This window comes from Alexandromys fortis, unplaced genomic scaffold (genome assembly GCF_014885135.2).
Source record: "Alexandromys fortis isolate MF-2015 unplaced genomic scaffold, M_Fortis_MF-2015_v1.1 scaffold_16, whole genome shotgun sequence".
NCBI classification, from domain to species: domain Eukaryota; kingdom Metazoa; phylum Chordata; class Mammalia; order Rodentia; family Cricetidae; genus Alexandromys; species Alexandromys fortis.
The window spans coordinates 13,860,679-13,880,441 of record NW_026067893.1 but is presented as its reverse complement, the minus strand read 5'-3'; the positions used below and the strand labels follow the sequence as shown (position 1 = coordinate 13,880,441).

The window sequence follows — 19,763 nt, the reverse complement described above, 5'->3', positions numbered from 1 at the left end:
CACCATGGATAAGGCTCTAGGTTCCATTCCCAGAACACAAAATACACACACACACACACACACACACACACACAATGATCATGAGATCCTGTAGCCAGGGCGTAGCACAGCAAGTCTTAGGTTAAGACAGGGGAAGAGATGGGCAAATGAAGCCATGGAACAGTCATTTTTTTTAAATAAACTATTCTGCATACCTAACCTTGCCCTTGCCATATTTAGACCTCCCACTGGCAAAAATATATTGCAGTCTACAGACACTGTGACCATACGTACTGGCTATTACTTAGTCTATAATTTGGACTTGTATTTATGAACCTGAAGTGACCAGGACAGAGGTTTACATAACTGTTAGAGCTAAAAATGCATTCCAAGAGCCTCAATTCACTGTGTTATATCAAGCAAAGCTTAAAAGTTCATTTTTCTGGGTCACATCCATACAATTTCTTTCTGCTGTAGTTGTTGCAATATTTGTAGAGAAAGGAACAGGCTACCCATTTCCATACAGAAGCAATAGCCTCAGGAAACTCAGATACACTAGAGTCTTGTTATCCTTGCCTGCCAGATCTCTCTTGCCAAGTCTCAGAGAACCAGTCACCTCAGCAGTTCCCAATGGACTGTTCTGTTAGGAGTTGGTGACCTGGAATACTTGCATGGAGTTAACCCTATGTTCTATGTTAGAAGATGGTGACCTGTAATAGCTGCATGGAGTTAACCCTATGTAGTAGCACTTACTCTTCAAAGAGTAACACGTGATACAAGAGGAAATGCCTAAGTTTCCAAGGCGGAGCTCTCCAATAATAGCTCACACAGTGTATGAACACAGCACACTTAGACTCATACACCCAGGCTCCTTTCGGCTCTGGCAAGTCTTAGTTTCCCATATTGCTCTTTCAGCTTTCCAATCTCTGTCTTTCAGTGTTTCCTCCTCACTCCAGAGCTCCTGAGCCTTCATTCCTTCCTTTCCAGAGCTCTTGAAAACCCTCACAACAGAAACCTGCTCACTTGGCAAACAAAAGCCTTCTGAAGTAAAAATCATGCCAAAAGGAGCCTAAGCCCACCTCAGAGGCTCTTAGGACACTCTCCTCACATAAAGTAAGGCAGCAAAAACAATCCATTTTTAACAATTTTTGGTCCTACAATAAAATTGACTTACAATATATGGAAATATGAAGTTATTCATAGACTATAAGTTAATAACTCAAGTGGGCATGGTAGTACACATATGTAATTCCAATACTTGTAAACAGACAGGAGGATCAAGAATTCAAGGCTAGGGGGCTGGAGAGATGGCTCAGTGGTTAAGAGCATTGCCTGCTCTTCCAAAGGTCCTGAGTTCAATTCCCAGCAACCACATGGTGGCTCACAACCATCTGTAATGAGGTCTGGTGCCCTCTTCTGGCCTTCAGGCATACACGCAGAAAGAATATTGTATACTAAAGAAATAAATATTTTAAAAAAAAAGAGTTCAAGGCTAGCCTCTACAACAGAACAAATAGAAGACCAACCTAGGATACCAGAGACAAAGAAAGAAACCAAGAGAGAGAAAGCAGGGAAGAGAGAGGAAGAGAAAGGAGAGAGAAGCTTTTTAAAGCAACAGGCTGTGGTAGTAGTCTGAATGAAAATGGCTCCCATTGGCCCACACGGAGTGGCACTATTAAGAGGTGTTAGAGTGGGTGTGGTCTTATTGGAGGAAGTGTGTTACTGGGGTGGGCTTTGAGATTTTAGATGGTCAGGCCAATCCCAGTGTCTCCCTCTTTCTTCCTGTTGCCTGCAGATCCAGATGTAGAACTCTCAGGTACTTCCCCAGCACCATGTCTGCCTGCATGCCTCCATGCTTTCCACCATGACAATAGATTAAACCTCTGAACTGTAAGCCAGCCCCAAAGAAATGTTTTCCTTTGGCTGGGTAGTGGTGGTGTACACCTTTAATCCCAACACTTGGGAGGCAGAGGCAGGCAGGTCTCTGTGAGTTTGAGGCCAGCCTGGTCTACAAAGTAAGTTCCAGGATAGCCAGGGAGAAACCCTGTCTTTGAAAAAAAAAAAATGTTTTTCTTTATAAGAGCTGCCGTGGTCATGTTGTTTCTTCACAGAAATAGAAACCCTAACTAAAACACCATGGCTTATGCAGAAACCAGTAACTGTCAAAGCATCAAAACTAAGTAATGGTAGAATACTTGACCTTAAATGGGACGGCTTTATCACCTGCTCCAAGGCCTAGGAAACGTCAGAGAAGAGGGAACAAAAAGAATGTAAGAGCCAGAAGATAGTCACGCGGCAAAAAAAGTGGCTTCTGGATATGACACAGCAATTACACCCATGAAATCACTGTATGTGGGGTTACATATACAAGACCTACCCAATATTGGGTATCAACATTTCACCTGAGGCCGGGCGGGTGGTGGCTTACGCCTTTAATCCCAGCACTTGGGAGGCAGAGGCAGGCGGATCTCTGTGAGTTCGAGACCAGCCTGGTCTACAAGAGCTAGTTCCAGGACAGGCTCCAAAACCACAGAGAAACCCTGTCTCAAAAAAACAAAAACAAAAAAAATAAAAATTCACCTGAGGACCCATCCTCCCTTCTGAGACTACTGGCGATTAACAGCTACTTGGGGAGGAATGTCATTTTCTTTAGTAGTGTAGCTATGGATAAGTTACTCTTGCTCCAGAAAATAGCCTCCCACCCACACTGAGCAAGAAACTTGTAATTAAACTCAGGAGGTGCTACAGATGGTCTCAACAATCATTGTTCTTTCAGAAGACATGACCTTGGTTCAGTTCCCAGCACTGACAGACAGCTCAAAAGTGTTCTTCATAACTCCAGCTCCAGGAGACCCAATACCTCCCAACCTCCACAGGCTGCTACACTACACATGTGGTTCATAAGCATGCGCTCAGGCACACATACACGTGAACATAAAACCAAACAGTATTTAAACTCAGTAGGCCACACACAAAAAGGAGTCATGAAAGTAGTACTGGGGGCTGGAAAGATGGCTCAGAGGTTAAGAACATTGCCTGCTCTTCCAAAGGTCCTGAGTTCAATTTCCAGCAACCACATGGTGGCTCACAACCATCTGTAATGGGGTTTGGTGCCCTCTTCTGGCCTGCAGACATAGACACAGACAGAATATTGTATACATAATAAATAAATAAATAAATAAATAAATAAATAAATATTTAAAAAAAAAAAAAAGAAAGTAGTACTGGGACGGGTGGTGGTGGCGCACGCCTTTAATCCCAGCACTCAGGAGGCAGAGGCAGGGATCTCTGTGAGTTGGAGGTCAGTCTGGTCTACAAGAGTTAATTCCAGGACAGGCTCCAAAGCTACAGAGAAATCCTGTCTTGAAAACCAAAAGGAAAAAAAAATCTCTATTTTCAGGGCTAGCCAGTTCTTTCAAAAAGGCCAAAAACTTATAAACCATATCTTAAGGTCACTTAGCATCAATAAAAATAAAATGTCAAAACCCAAATTAAAAAAAGAAAGAAAGTAGTATTGGGGTAAAAGGTATATTGGGGTGGGGAGAGATGGCTTAGCAGTTAAGAGCACTGGCTACTCTTCCAGGGGTCCTGAGTTCAATTCCTAGCAGCAATAGGGTGGCTCACAAACTTCTCTCTAACTGTAGCCCCATGGGATATGATGCCCTTTTCTGGCATGCATACCTAAAGACAAAACACTCCTATCTATAAATAAATCAATCATCAAAACAAGAAATTGGGATGGGAACTTGTTGGGAAGAGGCTTTCAGTGGGAGAAAAAAGATCAAAGATCAGGACTGGGCATGGTGGTACATGCTTTAATCCCACAAGTACAAAGGCTGAGACAGTGAATTGAGAGTTCAAGGCCAGGCAGGTCTACACAGTGAGTGCCAGGCCACACAGGGCTAAACAGTGAGTCCCTGTGTCAGAATTTAAAAAAAAAAAATGAAGAAAATTTAAATCTACTTAAAAAGCTACTAAAGTTCATTGTCTAAATGTATGATGCTGTCCGTTCTGTAAAAAGAAGGAAGAGATTTGAGGGTAACTGAAGAAACTTCAATAGGAACTAAATCTCACACACTCTTAGAGAGCCGTTTTGGGGTTTTGTAGATATAATAATGACATTTTAGCTACCTGGGAAAGTGTTTTTGATTTCTGGAGGTGCAGGCAAAGTGAACTTTGTGAACTAGCGATACCTGCAGTGTTCTTTAAAGTGTCACAGCCAAAACAACGAGGACACAAAAAGGAACTTAAGGCAGACGAGACAGAACAGAATGTCAGTGGGATGCAGGTGGTCACCACTGAACATAGATAGATAGAAAGACAGACAGACAGATAGATCTCAATTTGTCTCAAAACCACAACAAAAGACAAAAATCAGAACCAAAAAGAGAAAGAGAGTTGCAGCAAAATGAAATCGGAAAGGAAAAGCACTGCTCCAGACCCGTGGGCGTGCCGGTGTTACTCTGTGGTCCAGGAGCTCAAAGGCCCCAGCTCAGTTCTCTCCCTCTGTGCACTGTCTGGGGTCAGCGGCTTGTCTACTTTAAGCGATAAGCAGCACAGCCCCCCGAGACCCCTGACTCTCACCACAAGTCGATGCTCCCAGTGTGCATCCTCAGAAGGGAATCCCCTGAGGGGTGCTAACCTCAAAGAACTCCCACAGAAGAGTGTGCATCCACACCAAGACCTCCTAAGCACACCTGCTAATTCTTGTAGGGATCAACTTTTTTTCCTTTTCTATATTGAAGCCCTCTCCTCCAACTTCAGGTTTTCCCAACACCATCTAACTGTCACCCGGCAGTGAGAAATCACTGTTTTCCAGAGCCCAGGTCCATCACCTGCCCAGGAGGCCCCAATAGGACACAGAAGAAAGCCTCAAAATTCAGCCACTACTCTTTGACGTTAGGCATGCCTCCAAGACAACATGTCTTACCTTTAGTGTCCTGCATGACAATCGAGCTATACTTTAAGAAGGTTATCAGTAGGTTACTGGTCTGTACATCTGCATCCAGTGAGAGTTCCACAGAACTTATAACTGGAATAGAACAAATAAAACACTTAGCCCATAACATATTCCACCTAACACTCTACCCACATAGCCAATTTGCCAGCAGGCAAAAAAATGACTAAATAAGCTTTTCCCACGACAGAAGGAGGACCAAGTACTTTCCATAAAACTTCTATCTACTCTCACTAGGCCTCTTGAACTCCTGTGCCCCATGCTCCCCAAAACCTGCCAACCTTCTTTTTCATCTAGGGTCAATCCAGAAAGAGTTTTTCTTCTAATACACTAGAAAAGGATGTAATTCTATTCCAGCCACAAGTAATCAAGTTCAAGGTCCTTCTTAGAGGCACTGTCATTTCTAACTCAAGGAAAAAGTTATACTGAATATAAATGAGCCTGCTTTGACGAGTCTCTTACTTAAAATAAAGGAAGAATTCTTCCTAATAAGGAGAAATTTGCTCAGTATGAGAACAAGCCCTTACACTAAAAGTACCCAAGATGAAAGGAGCGAAAGTTGAGGCAGAACTATGTGCGAATTCTACCCCTTAGTCCTTCCCCGTGAAAAGGAACCTGAAATGCAACAGCAGAGAGAAAACAGGGCACATCACTGATGTCTAGTCTCTGCTTCTAGAAGATCCTTCGGTCCACTGTCCTGGCCCCAGTGCACAGTGGGGATCAGAATCAACCCAAGCACAACAGCTTTCACTTGGATTTAAAGATGTTAAATTAGAGTCAGTCAGCTGGGCGGTGGTGGCACTTGGGAGGCAGAGGCAGGCGGATCTCTGTGAGTTCGAGGCCAGCCTGATCTAAAAGAGTTAGTTCCAGGACAGGCTCCAAAGCTACAGAGAAACCCTGTCTCAAAAAAATAAATAAAAAAAAATAAAATAATAGAATTAGTCAACCACTTAGTGCTTTAACAGTGTCTAAAACATAACACATACACAAAAAGAGCCTCATGATGGCCCAGTGACATTTGAAAATCTATAGCATTTGGCTGTATTTTAAACTATGAACACACTTCTAAGTTTGGGACATTAGTCATAATATATATTCATGACTATAATGGATCCCTCTGGAGTTATTACAATGCATGCAAAGGACATTTATTAACAATGGGAAACACTGTACATTATGGTTCCACAATACATAGCAAAAAGCCTTATGAGAAGAAATTAGCATGCCCAAATCTTGGCTGTTTTCCCATAATTTGGCCCCCAAGAACAAATAAAAAAGATAAGTTTATTTTTATATTGAAACACTAACAGATGCCCTGGTCAGACTGGGCTATAGATAAGACCCTGTCTCAAAAACAACAAACCTAAACGGTCTCATAGGCTGTCATTTCAAGCCACAGCCATTCTGAACTCAGAACCCATAATCACTCCTTTGTTATCTAACTGGTAAGTGGAAGTTTTAGCCCACTCACGCACAGTGATAACTAGAAAACTATCTTACATAATATGTAGAAATATAGAACTATATATATTTTTAGTTTACCAGAAAGTCCTCTCATGCCAAGGCGGAGTTGTCAAATGTCAAGTCTGAGCTGCGAACAAATGTTACAGCTAACTGCTGGCTTTTAAAAATAATAGCACCAGTGACATACCTTAAATATAACTGGGCTACAGAGCAGCACTGTAATTAAAAAACAAAAATTGAAAATAAGGCTACAATACTTAGGACCCCTACAGTAAGGAAATGAGTTAGAAGAAAAAAATAAAAAGGCAGAATCAAATCCCTCACAGTGTAAAATCTCCCTCGTAAGCAAGCATCGCTCCTTAACGCTGCCTTTATAATGTTTCTCGGGAGCTTTTGTCAAGAGAGACAGTCATCTGAAAGTGGGCTGACTTGTTCCCATGGAGCAGGCTAAAAGCTCAGCGGTTGTAGGTAAGCACAAATCCTGCCATTGCATAATCAAGGGTGTGGGTGAAATGTTCACAATCAACAGCTGAAAGGCAGTTCTCTGAAGCATCCAAGCCCCAACATCACATGGAACTGAGAACACACACACTCACAAACATACATTTATGGCTTTGGATATCCATGGTAACTAGGCAAGCTCCATCCTTAAGAGAAAGTACAGTGTTTCCATTGGCTTAGCAGTGACCTGAATAAACAGACAAGTAGGCAATCCTCACTATGCTTCTTCTCATTAAGATATTTTGGAATTTGGCTTTCAATTCTAAAAAGCCCCAATTTGCTGTCATAGATCTGAAGATCAATGACAGTTCCTTGCCATACTTCTCTGCTGCTTATACTGCATTAAAATTCGAATGCTCAGGGCCACATAAAAATGTGGTGGTGCACACCTTTAATCCCAGCACTAGGGAGCCAGAGGCAGGAGGATCTCTGTGAGTTCAAGGCCAGCCTGGTCTACAGAGTGAGTTCCAGGACTGACAGGGCTACACAAAGAAACCCTGTCCGGCTGGGGTCGGAGAATCATGGCGACTGACTGACTCAGCTTCTTTCTCCCAGCATTTTGTTCTGTCTACTCTGCCTACCTAATTTTCTGTCCTATTAAAGGGCCAATGAAATCAACACAAAAGAGAAGACTCTCCCCCATCACGCAGGGCTCATGCATGCTGGGCAAGTCATATCCTCATCTCATTTTAAAACTTGAGACAGGGCCACAATAAATTGACCAGGTTGGCCTTTAACTCATTAGGCAGACCAAGCAGGCCTTGAATTTGTAATCTTTCTACCTCAGCCTCCAAGTAGCTGGGATTACAGATGTGTACCAACATTAATTACCCACTCAAACAAATTAAAAGAATTAACAAATGTATTCTTTGCTCAATACAGCTGTGCTTAGCACTGAAAGATCTAGAATCAGCCAGGCAATGGGTGGTACATGCCTTTAATCCCACCACTCAGGAGGCAGACAGATTTCTGTGTTTAAGGCCAGCCTGGTCTACAGTGGGAGTTCCAGGGCAGTCAGGGCTACACAAAGAAACCTTGTCTCTAAAAACTAAAGAGGAAAGAAGGGAGGGAGGGAGGGAGGGAGGGAAAAAAAAACAAGAAAAAGAAAGATCTAAACTCATATTTAACCAAAAACACAATAAAAGTGGTGGCCTCACCATCAGAGGAGGGTGGAGTGGTCCCAAGTGGTGTGACTGGGGCTGTTGGAGTAGGACTGACAGGGGTTGTCACCAACCCCATTTCTGGGTGGCTCTGAAAGAGGAACAGATGGGTAAGAAAACAGAAAATATAGTTCCCTTTAAGTATCCTCCACTAAGCATGCTCCCTGGCTTTCCAGGATCAAAATGAGACTACCAAGCTCACTGAGGACCTGCATTTGGTGCCCTGAATGCTTAAAACCTATGGATGCCTGCTAAGCTCTAGGAAGAAATGCTGTGGATTAATTTTCATTATGAAATTTGGGTTCCATTACACAAATTTTTCTGTAAAGCCTCATATTTAAAAAACCAATAAATTATTCAGATGTATGAACTATTTTCATGACTACAGAACTGACAAACAGATATAGGTAAACTAAGGGGATACTAGGAACCATAAAAGGAGCTAGGCTAATAACAGCCTTACCATAAAAGAAAAATAAATAAATAAAATAAAAGAGCATGTAGACTAGCAAGATAGCTCAGAGGGTAAGGTACTTATTGCCAAGTTGATGACCTGAATTTGGTACCTAGGATCCATATGGTAGAAGGATAGAACCAACTTCCTTTTTTTTTTAAGAATATGAAGTTTCAGGATTTTTTTCATCCTGATTTTTTATTGATTTTTATTGAGCTCTACATTTTTCTCTGCTCCCCTCCCTGCCTCTCCCATCCCCCCTACAACCAACTTCCAAAAGTTATCCAGTTATTCTCTGAACTCTACACTAACACCCCCAACACACACACACACACACACACACACACACACACACACACACACAAAGTGTAAGGAAAAACCATGCAAGAATATGTACAGTGCAAAGGCAGAGGCAAAAATCTAGCATGGACAATGTAGGTGACCCCCGTGTCCTTGGTTTTCCTCAGCTACTGCCACGTCTACTGGGAGAAGGAAGCTCAAGAGTCGCTCTTTTTAGAATCCACTCTCCTTTCTTTTCTTTTTTATTAATTACTATTTTATGTGCATTGGTGTTTGCCTGCAAGTATGTCTGTGTGAGTGTGCCAGATCTTGGAGTTAAAAGACAGTTGTGAGCTGCCATGCAGGTGCTGGGAATTGAACCTGGGTCTTTTGCAACAGCAGCCAGTGCTTTCAACTGATGAGCCATCACTCCTGCCCCAGCCCTTTCTGTTTTCAACAGCTTTGCCAGTCCTTTACCTTCCCCACCTCTTCTTGAGTCAGTTATGGAATTTGATAGACAGACAAGAAACTTGGTGAAAATAGCAAACTTTCTAATTATCTTATGAAAACTAGTAAGAGTTCAAAACATACCCCAAAACAGCATATTGTTTTCAAAACATGGCCTTACTTTTTACTTAAAATTCTACTAGTAGATTTTTTTAAAAGAAACATACACAAAGGCATGGTAGCATAAACTTTTAATCCCAGAATTCAGGAAGCAGAGACAGGTGGCCTAATATGTACAAGGTCCTGGATTTAATCCTACAATATCATAAAAACAAAAGATAAATAAAATGAAATTTGAGAGAGAAAAGGATTGGGGAGCTGGGGAGTGTCTCACTTTGCAGCCTTGGCTGGCCTGGAACTGGATGTACAGCCCAGGCTATACTTGAACTCATAGAGACACACCTGCTTCTCTCCCCAGTGCTAGTATTAAGGTACAGGCCACCACACCCAGCCAGTATTTGGACTTTTAAGAGAACCAACCCGAAGGAACTGGAGAGATGGCTCAGAGGTTAGGAGCATTGACTTCCAGAAGTCCTGAGTTCAATTCCCAGCAATCACATGGTGACTCACAACCATCTGTAATGAGATCTGATACCCTCTTCTGGCTACAGGCAAACATTCAGACACAGCACTGTATATACATAACAAATAAAATATATCTCAAAAAAAGAAAAAGATAACCAACCTGAGCTAATACTGTGATGAAGTTTCGATTTAAATGGACAGCTTCATAAAGTGCCAGAAGAATGGCCTCATTGGTTCTAAGGAAAAAGAGAACAAATCAGATTCCTTCTTAAAGAGTAAAGAATGTAAAACACAACCATCAAGAGCTCCTCACTGTCAATCCCTCTATTTACCTTTGGACACGTGCAAAAGAGCACAGGTTAAAGGCCAATTCTTCCAGCCCCTACCCAGCTAAACCTGAGGGTTGACACCCAGCCCTTAGGCATTTCAGTCAATGCACTTGGGAGACAGAGCTAGTAATGGTGACCTAATGACCTAATGCTCTGTAGGCAGAGGTAACAGGATTACCACAAACTCAAGGCCAGCCAGGATCTGCACAGAGAGTTCCAGGGCAGCCAGGACTACGCAAGGCAAGATCATGTCTCAAAAACTTTATTTATTTTTTCTTTAAGGCAGGGTCTCATGTTGCGCAGATTGGCCTCAGCTCACTATGTAGCAGAGGGTTAGGGTAAACATCTGATCCTCCCATCTGCACCTCAGGAGTGCTGGGATAACAGGCATATGCCAATCACACCCAGTTTATTTAAGGACATTAAGCAGACGCTCTATCAACGCCTCTAAAGTAGAGATCTCCAAGAACCCATGAAACATTTTAAAAGGTTGTAATCTATAAAAGGTTGCGAGGAGGTGACACTTTCTGCTCTGTGCTCTCGAGTCAGCAAGAGAGCACACATAACGCCCAAGTACTTACTGTACGGAGATCTTCTCAGGGGCATCTGCTATGAACATGCTGCCCACCTGTGGACGGAAGGAGGAAGCACAGATTGTACACAGGAGGCCAAGAGAGAGGCTCTGGGCTTAACCAGTGAAAAACCATTGCTTCTAGTAGCAAACAAGGAACTCAGGACCACCAGTGACACACAAAAACCAGTCCACTTTGAAAACTGTAAAAGACTTACCAATAATAAATGAAATAATGAGACTCCTATTGCATCATCTAGGCTTTCAATGTGTAAGTTTAGTAACAATGACAAGGTAGATGTCAGCCTAAATATTCTAACCACGGCATGTTTCCTGGAAACTGCATATGTGCAATCAGAACTGACCCACAGAGAACTTCAAGCTTATCCTGATACCTACAACTACAATCCCAAAATCACAAGTTCAAGGTTAGTCTGGGCTACATAGACTATGTAGGGGCCGACCTGAGCTATAGTGTCAAAAACTTGTCTCAAAAGGAATAAAAGAAAAATAATTTTTTAAACTTCAGAGAGAGAGGACTGCTATCAACCAGCTAGAACTGTTGATGTAAAACCTGTTCTCCTTTCAGATCACAGGGTTTGAGCTTACATACTGTCAAGGATGGCAAATAAACACCTGGCACAAGTTGCCTTTAATACATGTGATTCCAGAAGTCAGATGTGGTGGTGCACACCTGCAAATTAAGTGCTTGAGAAGTAGAAGAAGGATCAGGAGTTCAAAATCATCCTCAGCTACATAACAAGTTCAATGCCAACCTGGGTTTCAAAATACTCCACCTTAAAAAAATTTTGAAGATGTCTGAGAACTATATATCTAATTCACATAATCAAATATCAATATAAAATTCATGTTTCATAGCCTCTGAAACACTTCAGTGACTTATGTCTCAGAGTTATAAGATTCTTTTAAAATCAGGCTCTAAGAAGAAAAAGGGTAAGAATGCACAGGCACCAGGAGAAAAACTGCCTGGGGTGAGAGAAACAGTTGTTCTGTGCAAGAAGCTGTCTCAGCTCTAGGGCGCTTGAACACTAATGCCCCCCCACAAAGATGGGTTCCAATTTTGCCTACATTTTAGGATCCACTAGACTTGTATATCTCCCTTTCTCTTTTTCCTTTTTACACTTTTTAACTTTCTTTATCTTCTTTTAAGATTTCTCTTATAGCCAGGAGGTGGTAGTGAATGCCTTCAGTGCCAGCCTGTGGTTTCAGTGCTTGCCTAGCATTTCCAAGCTCAGCTTCAATCCTCAGCACCACGTAAACTAAGCATGGGAGTGACAAACCTGATCCAGTCACTAGGGATCATGTGGCTACAGAAGACTACAAAAGGCCACTGGGGAGGACTCCCTTCTAGCCTGTGTTCTACAGTCAGCCTCCAATCAGAGCCAACTCATTCTTGAAATGGATTCTTGACTATGTTGCCCAAGTTGGTCTTGCATATGTAGGTTCAAGTAATTCTCCTCATCTTACCAAGTAGCTAGGACTACAAGGTCAATTCTTTTGTTGTTGTTTCTACTTTGAGACAGAGCCTCTCTATGTAACAAAAAAATTGGCCTTGCAGTCCCAGCTACCATTATTTCAAACATATCCAAACTGAGCCTAAATATGCCTACCCCTGAAGGCTTCCTGTACTTCTCAACAGGAAGAGAAAAAGCACAAGTAGAACTTACCATATTTGTTAAAGCAGAGAAAAAACCACTCTGGTGTTCTTCTTCCTTGTCTTTATACTGCCTAAAAAAAAAATAGCCAAATTAAACTTCAGGAATTTTTTTTTACCAAGTATATATTCAACCCTGACATTCTAGGTAATCAGGGCAGCGTACTCTCAGAACGTCTGACTCCAGAACTAAAGCAGGATGACGCTCTAGCCACGGCAGTCCCCCGCAAGCTGAGAGCACCCATCTGCTCTGGAGGGAGTGTGTACCAAAATGCCTGGCTACTTTGGGAGAGACTTAGAAAGCAAGCTGCAAAGTGTGAAATTCCTCTAGCATATGGCTGATCTAGTTATTTCCCAAACAGATGATTGCTTGAAAAGTGTGGCAGTGAAAATTCTTTCAGGCTGTGACAGTGAAAACCTTGTTTGTTTGAAGGAGAAAGAAAGTTGAAGAGCTAAAACATTTGTGGAGAAGGGACATACGGGCTGGCCCTTAGTGGGATTACAGATTCCTGGTTTCCATTCATGGAATGCCAAATCCTTCCCCATCCATGGGATGAAGAAAAGCAAGAATCAATTTAAGAGACTAAACAAGGACTTTAGGAAGTTAAACCACTAATGAAAAAGAAACAGTTGGTTCATGAGTGTAACTCAGTAACAGAGGTTGTTCTTAGCTTGCATAAGGCCCTGGGTTCAATCCCCAGGGGAAGAAAGAAACATTGCAAATCTGTTAAATAAGACCTAACTCAATATGCTTTTTCTTTTCTATTCTTTTAAAGAATTTTAGCCAGGCTTGGTGGTGCACACCTTTAATCCCAACACTCAGAAAAAAAGACAGGTGGATCTCAAGGTTTGCGGTTACCCTGGTCTGGTCTTCAGAGCAATTTTCAGGACAGCCAGGGCTAAACAAAGAAACCCTGTCTCAAAAACAAACAGACAACAACAAAATGAGTTTTAAAGTGGTTTTCACGAGCTTTCTTACATAGAAAATGGTATTTATGAGGCTCACTGGACAAAAAGGAAAGGCTGCTCTGTAGCTAAAGAGCTAATGAAATGCTCTGTAACAAACACCAAGACTGAAAGAGAATGTGCCTAATTGTTTAAACTAAAGGTGGGCATTAACTTGAGGGCCGCTTTTCCCAGAGAGGAAACAAAGCCCCACGGATACCAGCAGGCTGAGCAGGTGCATCTGCACGCGCCAGACCTTTAGCCAGATCTCTAACTATGCTTTGGGATAGGCTAGGAATTTTTATCTATGAATTCTAATGAACCTCCTCCCTACTCGCCCAGTTCAAGAGAAATAGCCTTTTCCCCTGCGGAGAAGTAGACTCACCTATTGTACTCAGACAAAGCCTGAGTGATCACAAGCCCCATTCCCTGGAAGAGAAAACACAGCACAGCTGAAACAAGCAAGGAGCCCTAGGTGCTGGTGGCATTGCTACAGCTCAGCTACAGCCCAGCCAGGGAGAACATAAACCCTAAAGTCTATACCCAGGAAGCTCCACCAGAAAGCTGCCTTCAAGAACAGAAATTCTGCTGGGGTTGGGGGAGGGATGGCACAGGCCTCCCAGCACTCAGGAGGCAGAGGCAGTTGAATCTCTATGAATCCAAGGCCAGCCGGGTCTACAAAGCGAATTATAAAACAGCTAGGACTATTACACAGAGAAACCCTATCTCAAAAAACAAAACAACAACAACAACAAAATTAGAGGATAAGGAGAGAAAGTCAAATACTGGCCATCCTTTTCTCCCTACAGTCAGAAAGCAGAAGTCCCTTTGCAAAATTTTCAGGACACATATAGCATAAACCCTTAATGTTTCAGCTTCCCAGTCAGGCTGTGAGTAGTACAAGCCTTTTCTGCACACAGGAAGCTCAGGGCTGGAGAGGTGGCAGGGGGATAAGGAGCACTCACTGCGCGGGTTCAGTTCCCAGCACCCACCAGGAGGCTCAAACCACTCTAACTCCAGTTCCAGGAAATCTGATGCCGCCCTCCGGCCTTTTCAGACACCAGGCAACACATACGGTGCCACAGGAGGCCATACACTGGTAATCCCAGCACTGAAGAGGCTGGAACAGGAGGACTAGGAATTTAAGGCCAGCTTGGACTACACAGTGGGACTCGAAAAACAAAAACCAAACTCATGATAAAGTACTCTGCTTTCTGGGATTTTTTTTTGGGGGGGGGGGCAGGGCGGTTGTTTGTTTCTTTCTTTCTCTGGAGAGAAGGTTTCTCTGTGTAGCCCTGGCTGTCCTGGAACTCTGTAGACCAAACTGACCTCAAACTCACAGAGATCCACCTGTCTCTGACTTCCCAGTGCTGGGATTAAAGGTGTGCACTACCACCAATAAGCTTCGGATTCATTTTTTATCTGTTTATTATACACTGGAAATTGAACCCAAAATTTGTAAGTTCTATCCCCAGACCTTTTTCTTCTGAGACAGGCCGCACTTTCTGACCAGTTTCCATTACAAGCACCACTACCCCAGCTTCTCTCTCTTGTTTTTGTTTTTGTTGTTGTTGTTTTGAGACAGGGTTTTTCTGTGTAATGTTTCTGGCTATCCTGGAACTCACTCTGTAGATCAGGCTGGCCTTAGACTCATAGAAATCCTCCTGCCTCTGACTCCCCAGTGCTGGGATTAAAGGTGTGCGCCACTCAGCAGCTTCTCTCTGCTTAGAGTCCACTGAAAATAAGGCCACCACAAATGAGACAGCACCAACACTCAAGAACCCAGAGACTCACATTCAGCGTAGCTTCATCATCCACAATGGACAGCTTCACGATATAAGGGTTCACCGACTGCAGGAAGAGAAAAGAGTGAAAGTGAATGCCACCAAGCTGAGAAAGGCTGTTAGCTGATTAAGAAAGGGATAACAAAATGCTTCTGCAAGCCCTATTTCCACAGCGATGCTCCCAACATCCAAACCCAAGGCATCTTGCCTGCTGACAGCCCCTACTTCCAGTGACTCTCTCATCTCACATGGGTATCTGTCAAGTGCACGTCTGCACACACACACACAAATGTCAGTTCCACTCTACCTACATTTTCCTTGATGTTGAATTAGCTCATGTTTATGTTCATTTACCTCTCCTGTTTTTCCTTCTTCTAAGAAGTGAATACTCTGAAAACTCAATTTGTCCTGTCCTATGAGTCCGTAGGGATAGTGGTCTTTTGAGAGAAATAAAACCTTCTTTCCCTTAAGACACATATTTGTAAGTTGCTAACTTACACACTCATCCCAAAGGCTCTCTAACCATTTCAAAACTACATGCAAGGACTGATTCACCCACCCGGAAAACAAAGCCACCTCAGGGGTGGGAAATGGCAGCTGCTTAACAGTCAGAGAGGCCATTTATGGAGATCTGATACCCAAATAACACTGCAGGGGGTACTGCAGAAAAGGATGTTATTACCCAAGCAACAATCTGCTCAGGACACTGGGATTTGATGACGGTCCCATCACTTACTGCACTGGAAGATGACTGGAGCTTTTCCAGACCCCTTCTCAGCTGGGCACATATTTAAACGACTACTTCTTAAAAGTGGGATGAGAGTCAATGACCTGCTCACCTTAAAAGCATCCCATCCACAAGATGTGAGGAAAGTTCTCCTGAGGATCCAGCACTAATTCCAACCCAAGGAGGGCTTGTAACAAAAGTATTCAGGCTGGCAGTGTTTACAGCTACCAAGAAAACTCAAGAAACCTGAAACCAAAACTGAAAAGCTAATACCTCACACAGACCTCATTCAAGTTTCAAAGCACATCTTTCAAGTCAACTGGGGACAGAAAATGAAAGTTTTGTTCTCTTAACAACACAAATGTTTATTATGTTTTACATTATTATTATTATTATTATTATTATTATTATTATTATTATTATTATGCTACAGACTGTCAGGCATGATCTGATGTGATCTGATGCAGGTGGATCCTTGAAAAAGAAACTCAGCAGATGGCTGACCTAGAGATGTTACCATGTTGACAGCAACATTAAAAAAAGCAAAGTGGGCTTGTTTTGTTTTTGAGACAGGGCCTCACTATGTAGCCTTGGCCTCCCCACATCTTACTACATAGACCAGGCTGACAGCTAACTTACAGATATCTGCTTGCCTCTACCTCTGCCTATCCCTCTGCCTCCTGAGAGTAAAAATTAAAGGCATGCACCACTACCTGGCCAAAGCACATTTTTTTTTTACATTATTTTTCCAAGTATTAGTCACTCACCTTCCCAAAACAACACTGTGAGGTGACAGTCAGGATCCTCAAGATACCAAGACCAACATAAACAGAAGATTTATGCTTTGATTCCCCTTATTAATTATTACACAATACACAAATTATGACATCGAACACACCGGAGAAGCTCTGTTACTTTGTGTGACCATGTTACTACCATATATGCACAGAGGTGTGAGCATGCATGTGAAGCCCAGATGCCATCTTCCGCTATCATTCCTCAGGAATCATTCACCTTACCTTCTGGCTGGGTTTCTCACTGGGACCTGGGATGTGAGGCTTGCCAACTAGGCAAAGCTGGCAGGCCAGCAAGCCCCAGGATCTTCCTGTCTCCAGCTCTCCAAACTGGGATTACAAGTGTGTGCCACCATGTCACCTTTTGACAAGAAAGCTGTGACTGCATTCAGACCCACCATGTTTATGCACAAGTGCTTAACCAGCTAGGCCATCTCCCTAGCCCAGGAAAGTTCTTTAGGAAAAAGGGAGCAAGGAAAACAAACAAACAAAAAAAAAAAAAAAAAACAAGGAATAAAAGAGAGAGAATGCGAGAGGGAGGGAAAGAGAGAGAGAGGGAGAGGGAGGAAGGAAGGAAAAGGAAAGAAGGAAGGAAAGGAAGCAAAGAAGGAAGGAAGAAAAAAGGAAGGAAGGAAGGAAGGAAGGAAGGAAGGAAGGAAGGAAGGAAGGAAGGAAAAGCTTGCAAATAAGTGGTGTGATTTGGTTTTTTAATTTAGCGAAACAAGAGGCTCAGAGCAAAAGATGGGGTTTAGATCACTATCTCAAACAGTGGTGGTGCACGCCTTTAATCCCAGCACTTGGGAGGCAGAGGCTTCTCTGTGAGCTGTATCCAGCCTGGTCTACAAAGCAGAAGCCAGGACAGCCAGAACTATTACAGAAAAATCTTATCTCAAAAACCACACACACACACAAACAATTCTAATTGCCCCACACTATATCCTGGCCTGGCATCCTAGCACCCCAGCATGCTGGTTGTTCTGAAACGGAAAGCAATCTACTTCTCATCCACAAGACAGAATTCAAACTCAGCAAGTACTTTACCACTAAGTATACTTGTAGATACTTCTTTAATTGTTCTTAAATTTTGGGGTTCTAACTTTCTAAGTTTTACCTGTCACTTTTCATTGTTTGTCTCTAAAATAGAATGCATCATTAAAATGAGCTAGAATTATACATGCTATCCTTTCCTTATTTCTTTTTGGTTTTCTTTTTATTTGATTTAATTTGGTTTTTTGGGTCAGAGTTTCTCTGTGTTAGGCCTGGCTGTCATCCTTGGGATGTGCTCTGTAGACCAAGTTAGAACTCTGCTGCGGGATAATGCTCTTGTACCCTGTAAAGACTTGTCACTTGTATTGGTTTTAATAAAACACTGATTGGCCAGTAGCCAGGCAGGAAGTATAGGTGGGGTGACCAGACTAGAATTCTGGGAAGAAGAAAGGCTCTGTCTGCAGTCACCACCCAGACAGAGAGGAAAGAAGAAGAAAATGCTGTACTGAGAAGAGGTACCAAGCCATGTGGCTAAATATAGATAGGATTATGGATTAATTTAAGTTGTAAGAGTTAGTTAATAAGGGCTGGGCGGTGGTGGTGCATGCCTTTAATCACAGCACTCAGGAGGCAGAGGCAGGTGGATCTCTGTGAGTTCAAAACCAGCCTAGTCTACAAGAGCTAGTTCTAGGAAAGGCTCCAAAGCTACAGAAAAACCCTGTCTTGAAAAACCAAAAAAAAAAAAAAAAAAAAAAGAGAGAGAGAGAGTTAGTTAGTTAGTTAATAATAATCCTGAGCTAATAGGCCAGACAGTTTATAATTAATATAAACCTCTATGTGTTTGAAACGGAACAGCTGCGGGACCAGGCAGAACAGAAACTTCAATCTGCAGAACTGCACCTGCTCTACCTCCCCGAGTGCTAGGATTAAAGGTGTGTACCAGAGCTATTTATTTATTTATTTATTTATTTATTTATTTATTTATTTGGTTTTCAAGACAGGGCTCACACTGTGTGGCCCTGGCTGCCTGACTGTCCTGGAACTCACTTTGTAGACCAGTGTGGCCTTGAACTCACAGAGATCCACCTGCCTCTGCTTCTTAGTGCTGGAACTAAAGGTGTGTTCCTCCACCACCTAGATATTTACTTATTTTGTACCTGGGTAACTAGTCTCTGACATCTTTACTCCTTCCTAGAGAGATTCACAGCTTGCCTTACGGGAACAGGACAGACTGCTGTAGCAGCTAAAACATCCTCCCCAGCACCCCTTCTCCTGGTGGCTTGTATAAAACTTCACTGGCTCTTAGTTTAGCTCTGCTCCTTTGGAATTCCTCATGCTCTTGTCAAAGACCTTCCTGCTCCCCTGGAATCGGGCTTCTTTAATGGCATCTAGTGAGCAACTTCTATCCAAAGCTGCAAACCCCCAAGAAAGCACGGCCACCAGTTCTGACACAACAAAGATGCACCCCCGCTCCTGAAATACAATTCTCTCCAGTCTTAGGGGGGGTCCCATTTTTCAGGCTGACATTTCAGGGCCCTACTGGGCTGAGCCAGGGTTCACTTTGCACTTAGAAAAGCCAGCCAATCCACAGCCTCAGAATGGCTGTATCCACCAGAAAGCGGTGAAGTACTCACTAGGGACAACGGCGTGTTCCTGTCACACGGAACTCAACTTCTTTAGCTTTCCTCAGCATTTTCCCTCAGCTATTTTTCTGGCTTTTACACATGACAGAGATCATAATGGCTACCATGTCAGCACCTCCAGACTGGCAGTAAAAACAGGTATTGGAGATAAATTACATGTTTATTTGTAGATCTACACCCCATTATCAACTCCTCCACATCAAGGTTGTTGCACAGACCCCAGACTCTCCAGAGTACCCCCTTCTCACAGCCTCTCCTCATTACAACAAGTTGTCCACCAGTCTGTCTGAATAAAATCACCCAGTGATGCAGACGTTATGACACAGGCCTGTAGTAACAGTACCTGGGAGGCTGAGGCAGGAAGACTCCTGAAAGCTAGAGGCCAGCTCAGGCTACACAGCAGTATGAGGACAGCCAAGCCTGTGGCCTAAATAACAAAGACCTGACAAAAAAAAAAAAAAAAAAAAAAAAAAAAAAAAAAA

General features: G+C 42.8%; 1 protein-coding gene across 1 annotated transcript in view; it reads right to left on the bottom strand.

The window, feature by feature from the left end:
• The window catches only part of Armh3 (armadillo like helical domain containing 3), a 190,533-nt gene that overhangs the window by 136,380 nt on the left and 34,390 nt on the right, over positions 1-19,763 (bottom strand). The window contains exons 9-15 of the mRNA XM_050146060.1: positions 15,141-15,197; positions 13,732-13,775; positions 12,415-12,475; positions 10,737-10,783; positions 9,987-10,062; positions 8,059-8,152; positions 4,910-5,011 (exon numbers count right to left, since the gene is read on the bottom strand). Coding sequence (XP_050002017.1) covers positions 4,910-5,011; positions 8,059-8,152; positions 9,987-10,062; positions 10,737-10,783; positions 12,415-12,475; positions 13,732-13,775; positions 15,141-15,197 — 481 coding nt within the window. The remainder of the gene's footprint in view (positions 1-4,909; positions 5,012-8,058; positions 8,153-9,986; positions 10,063-10,736; positions 10,784-12,414; positions 12,476-13,731; positions 13,776-15,140; positions 15,198-19,763) is intronic.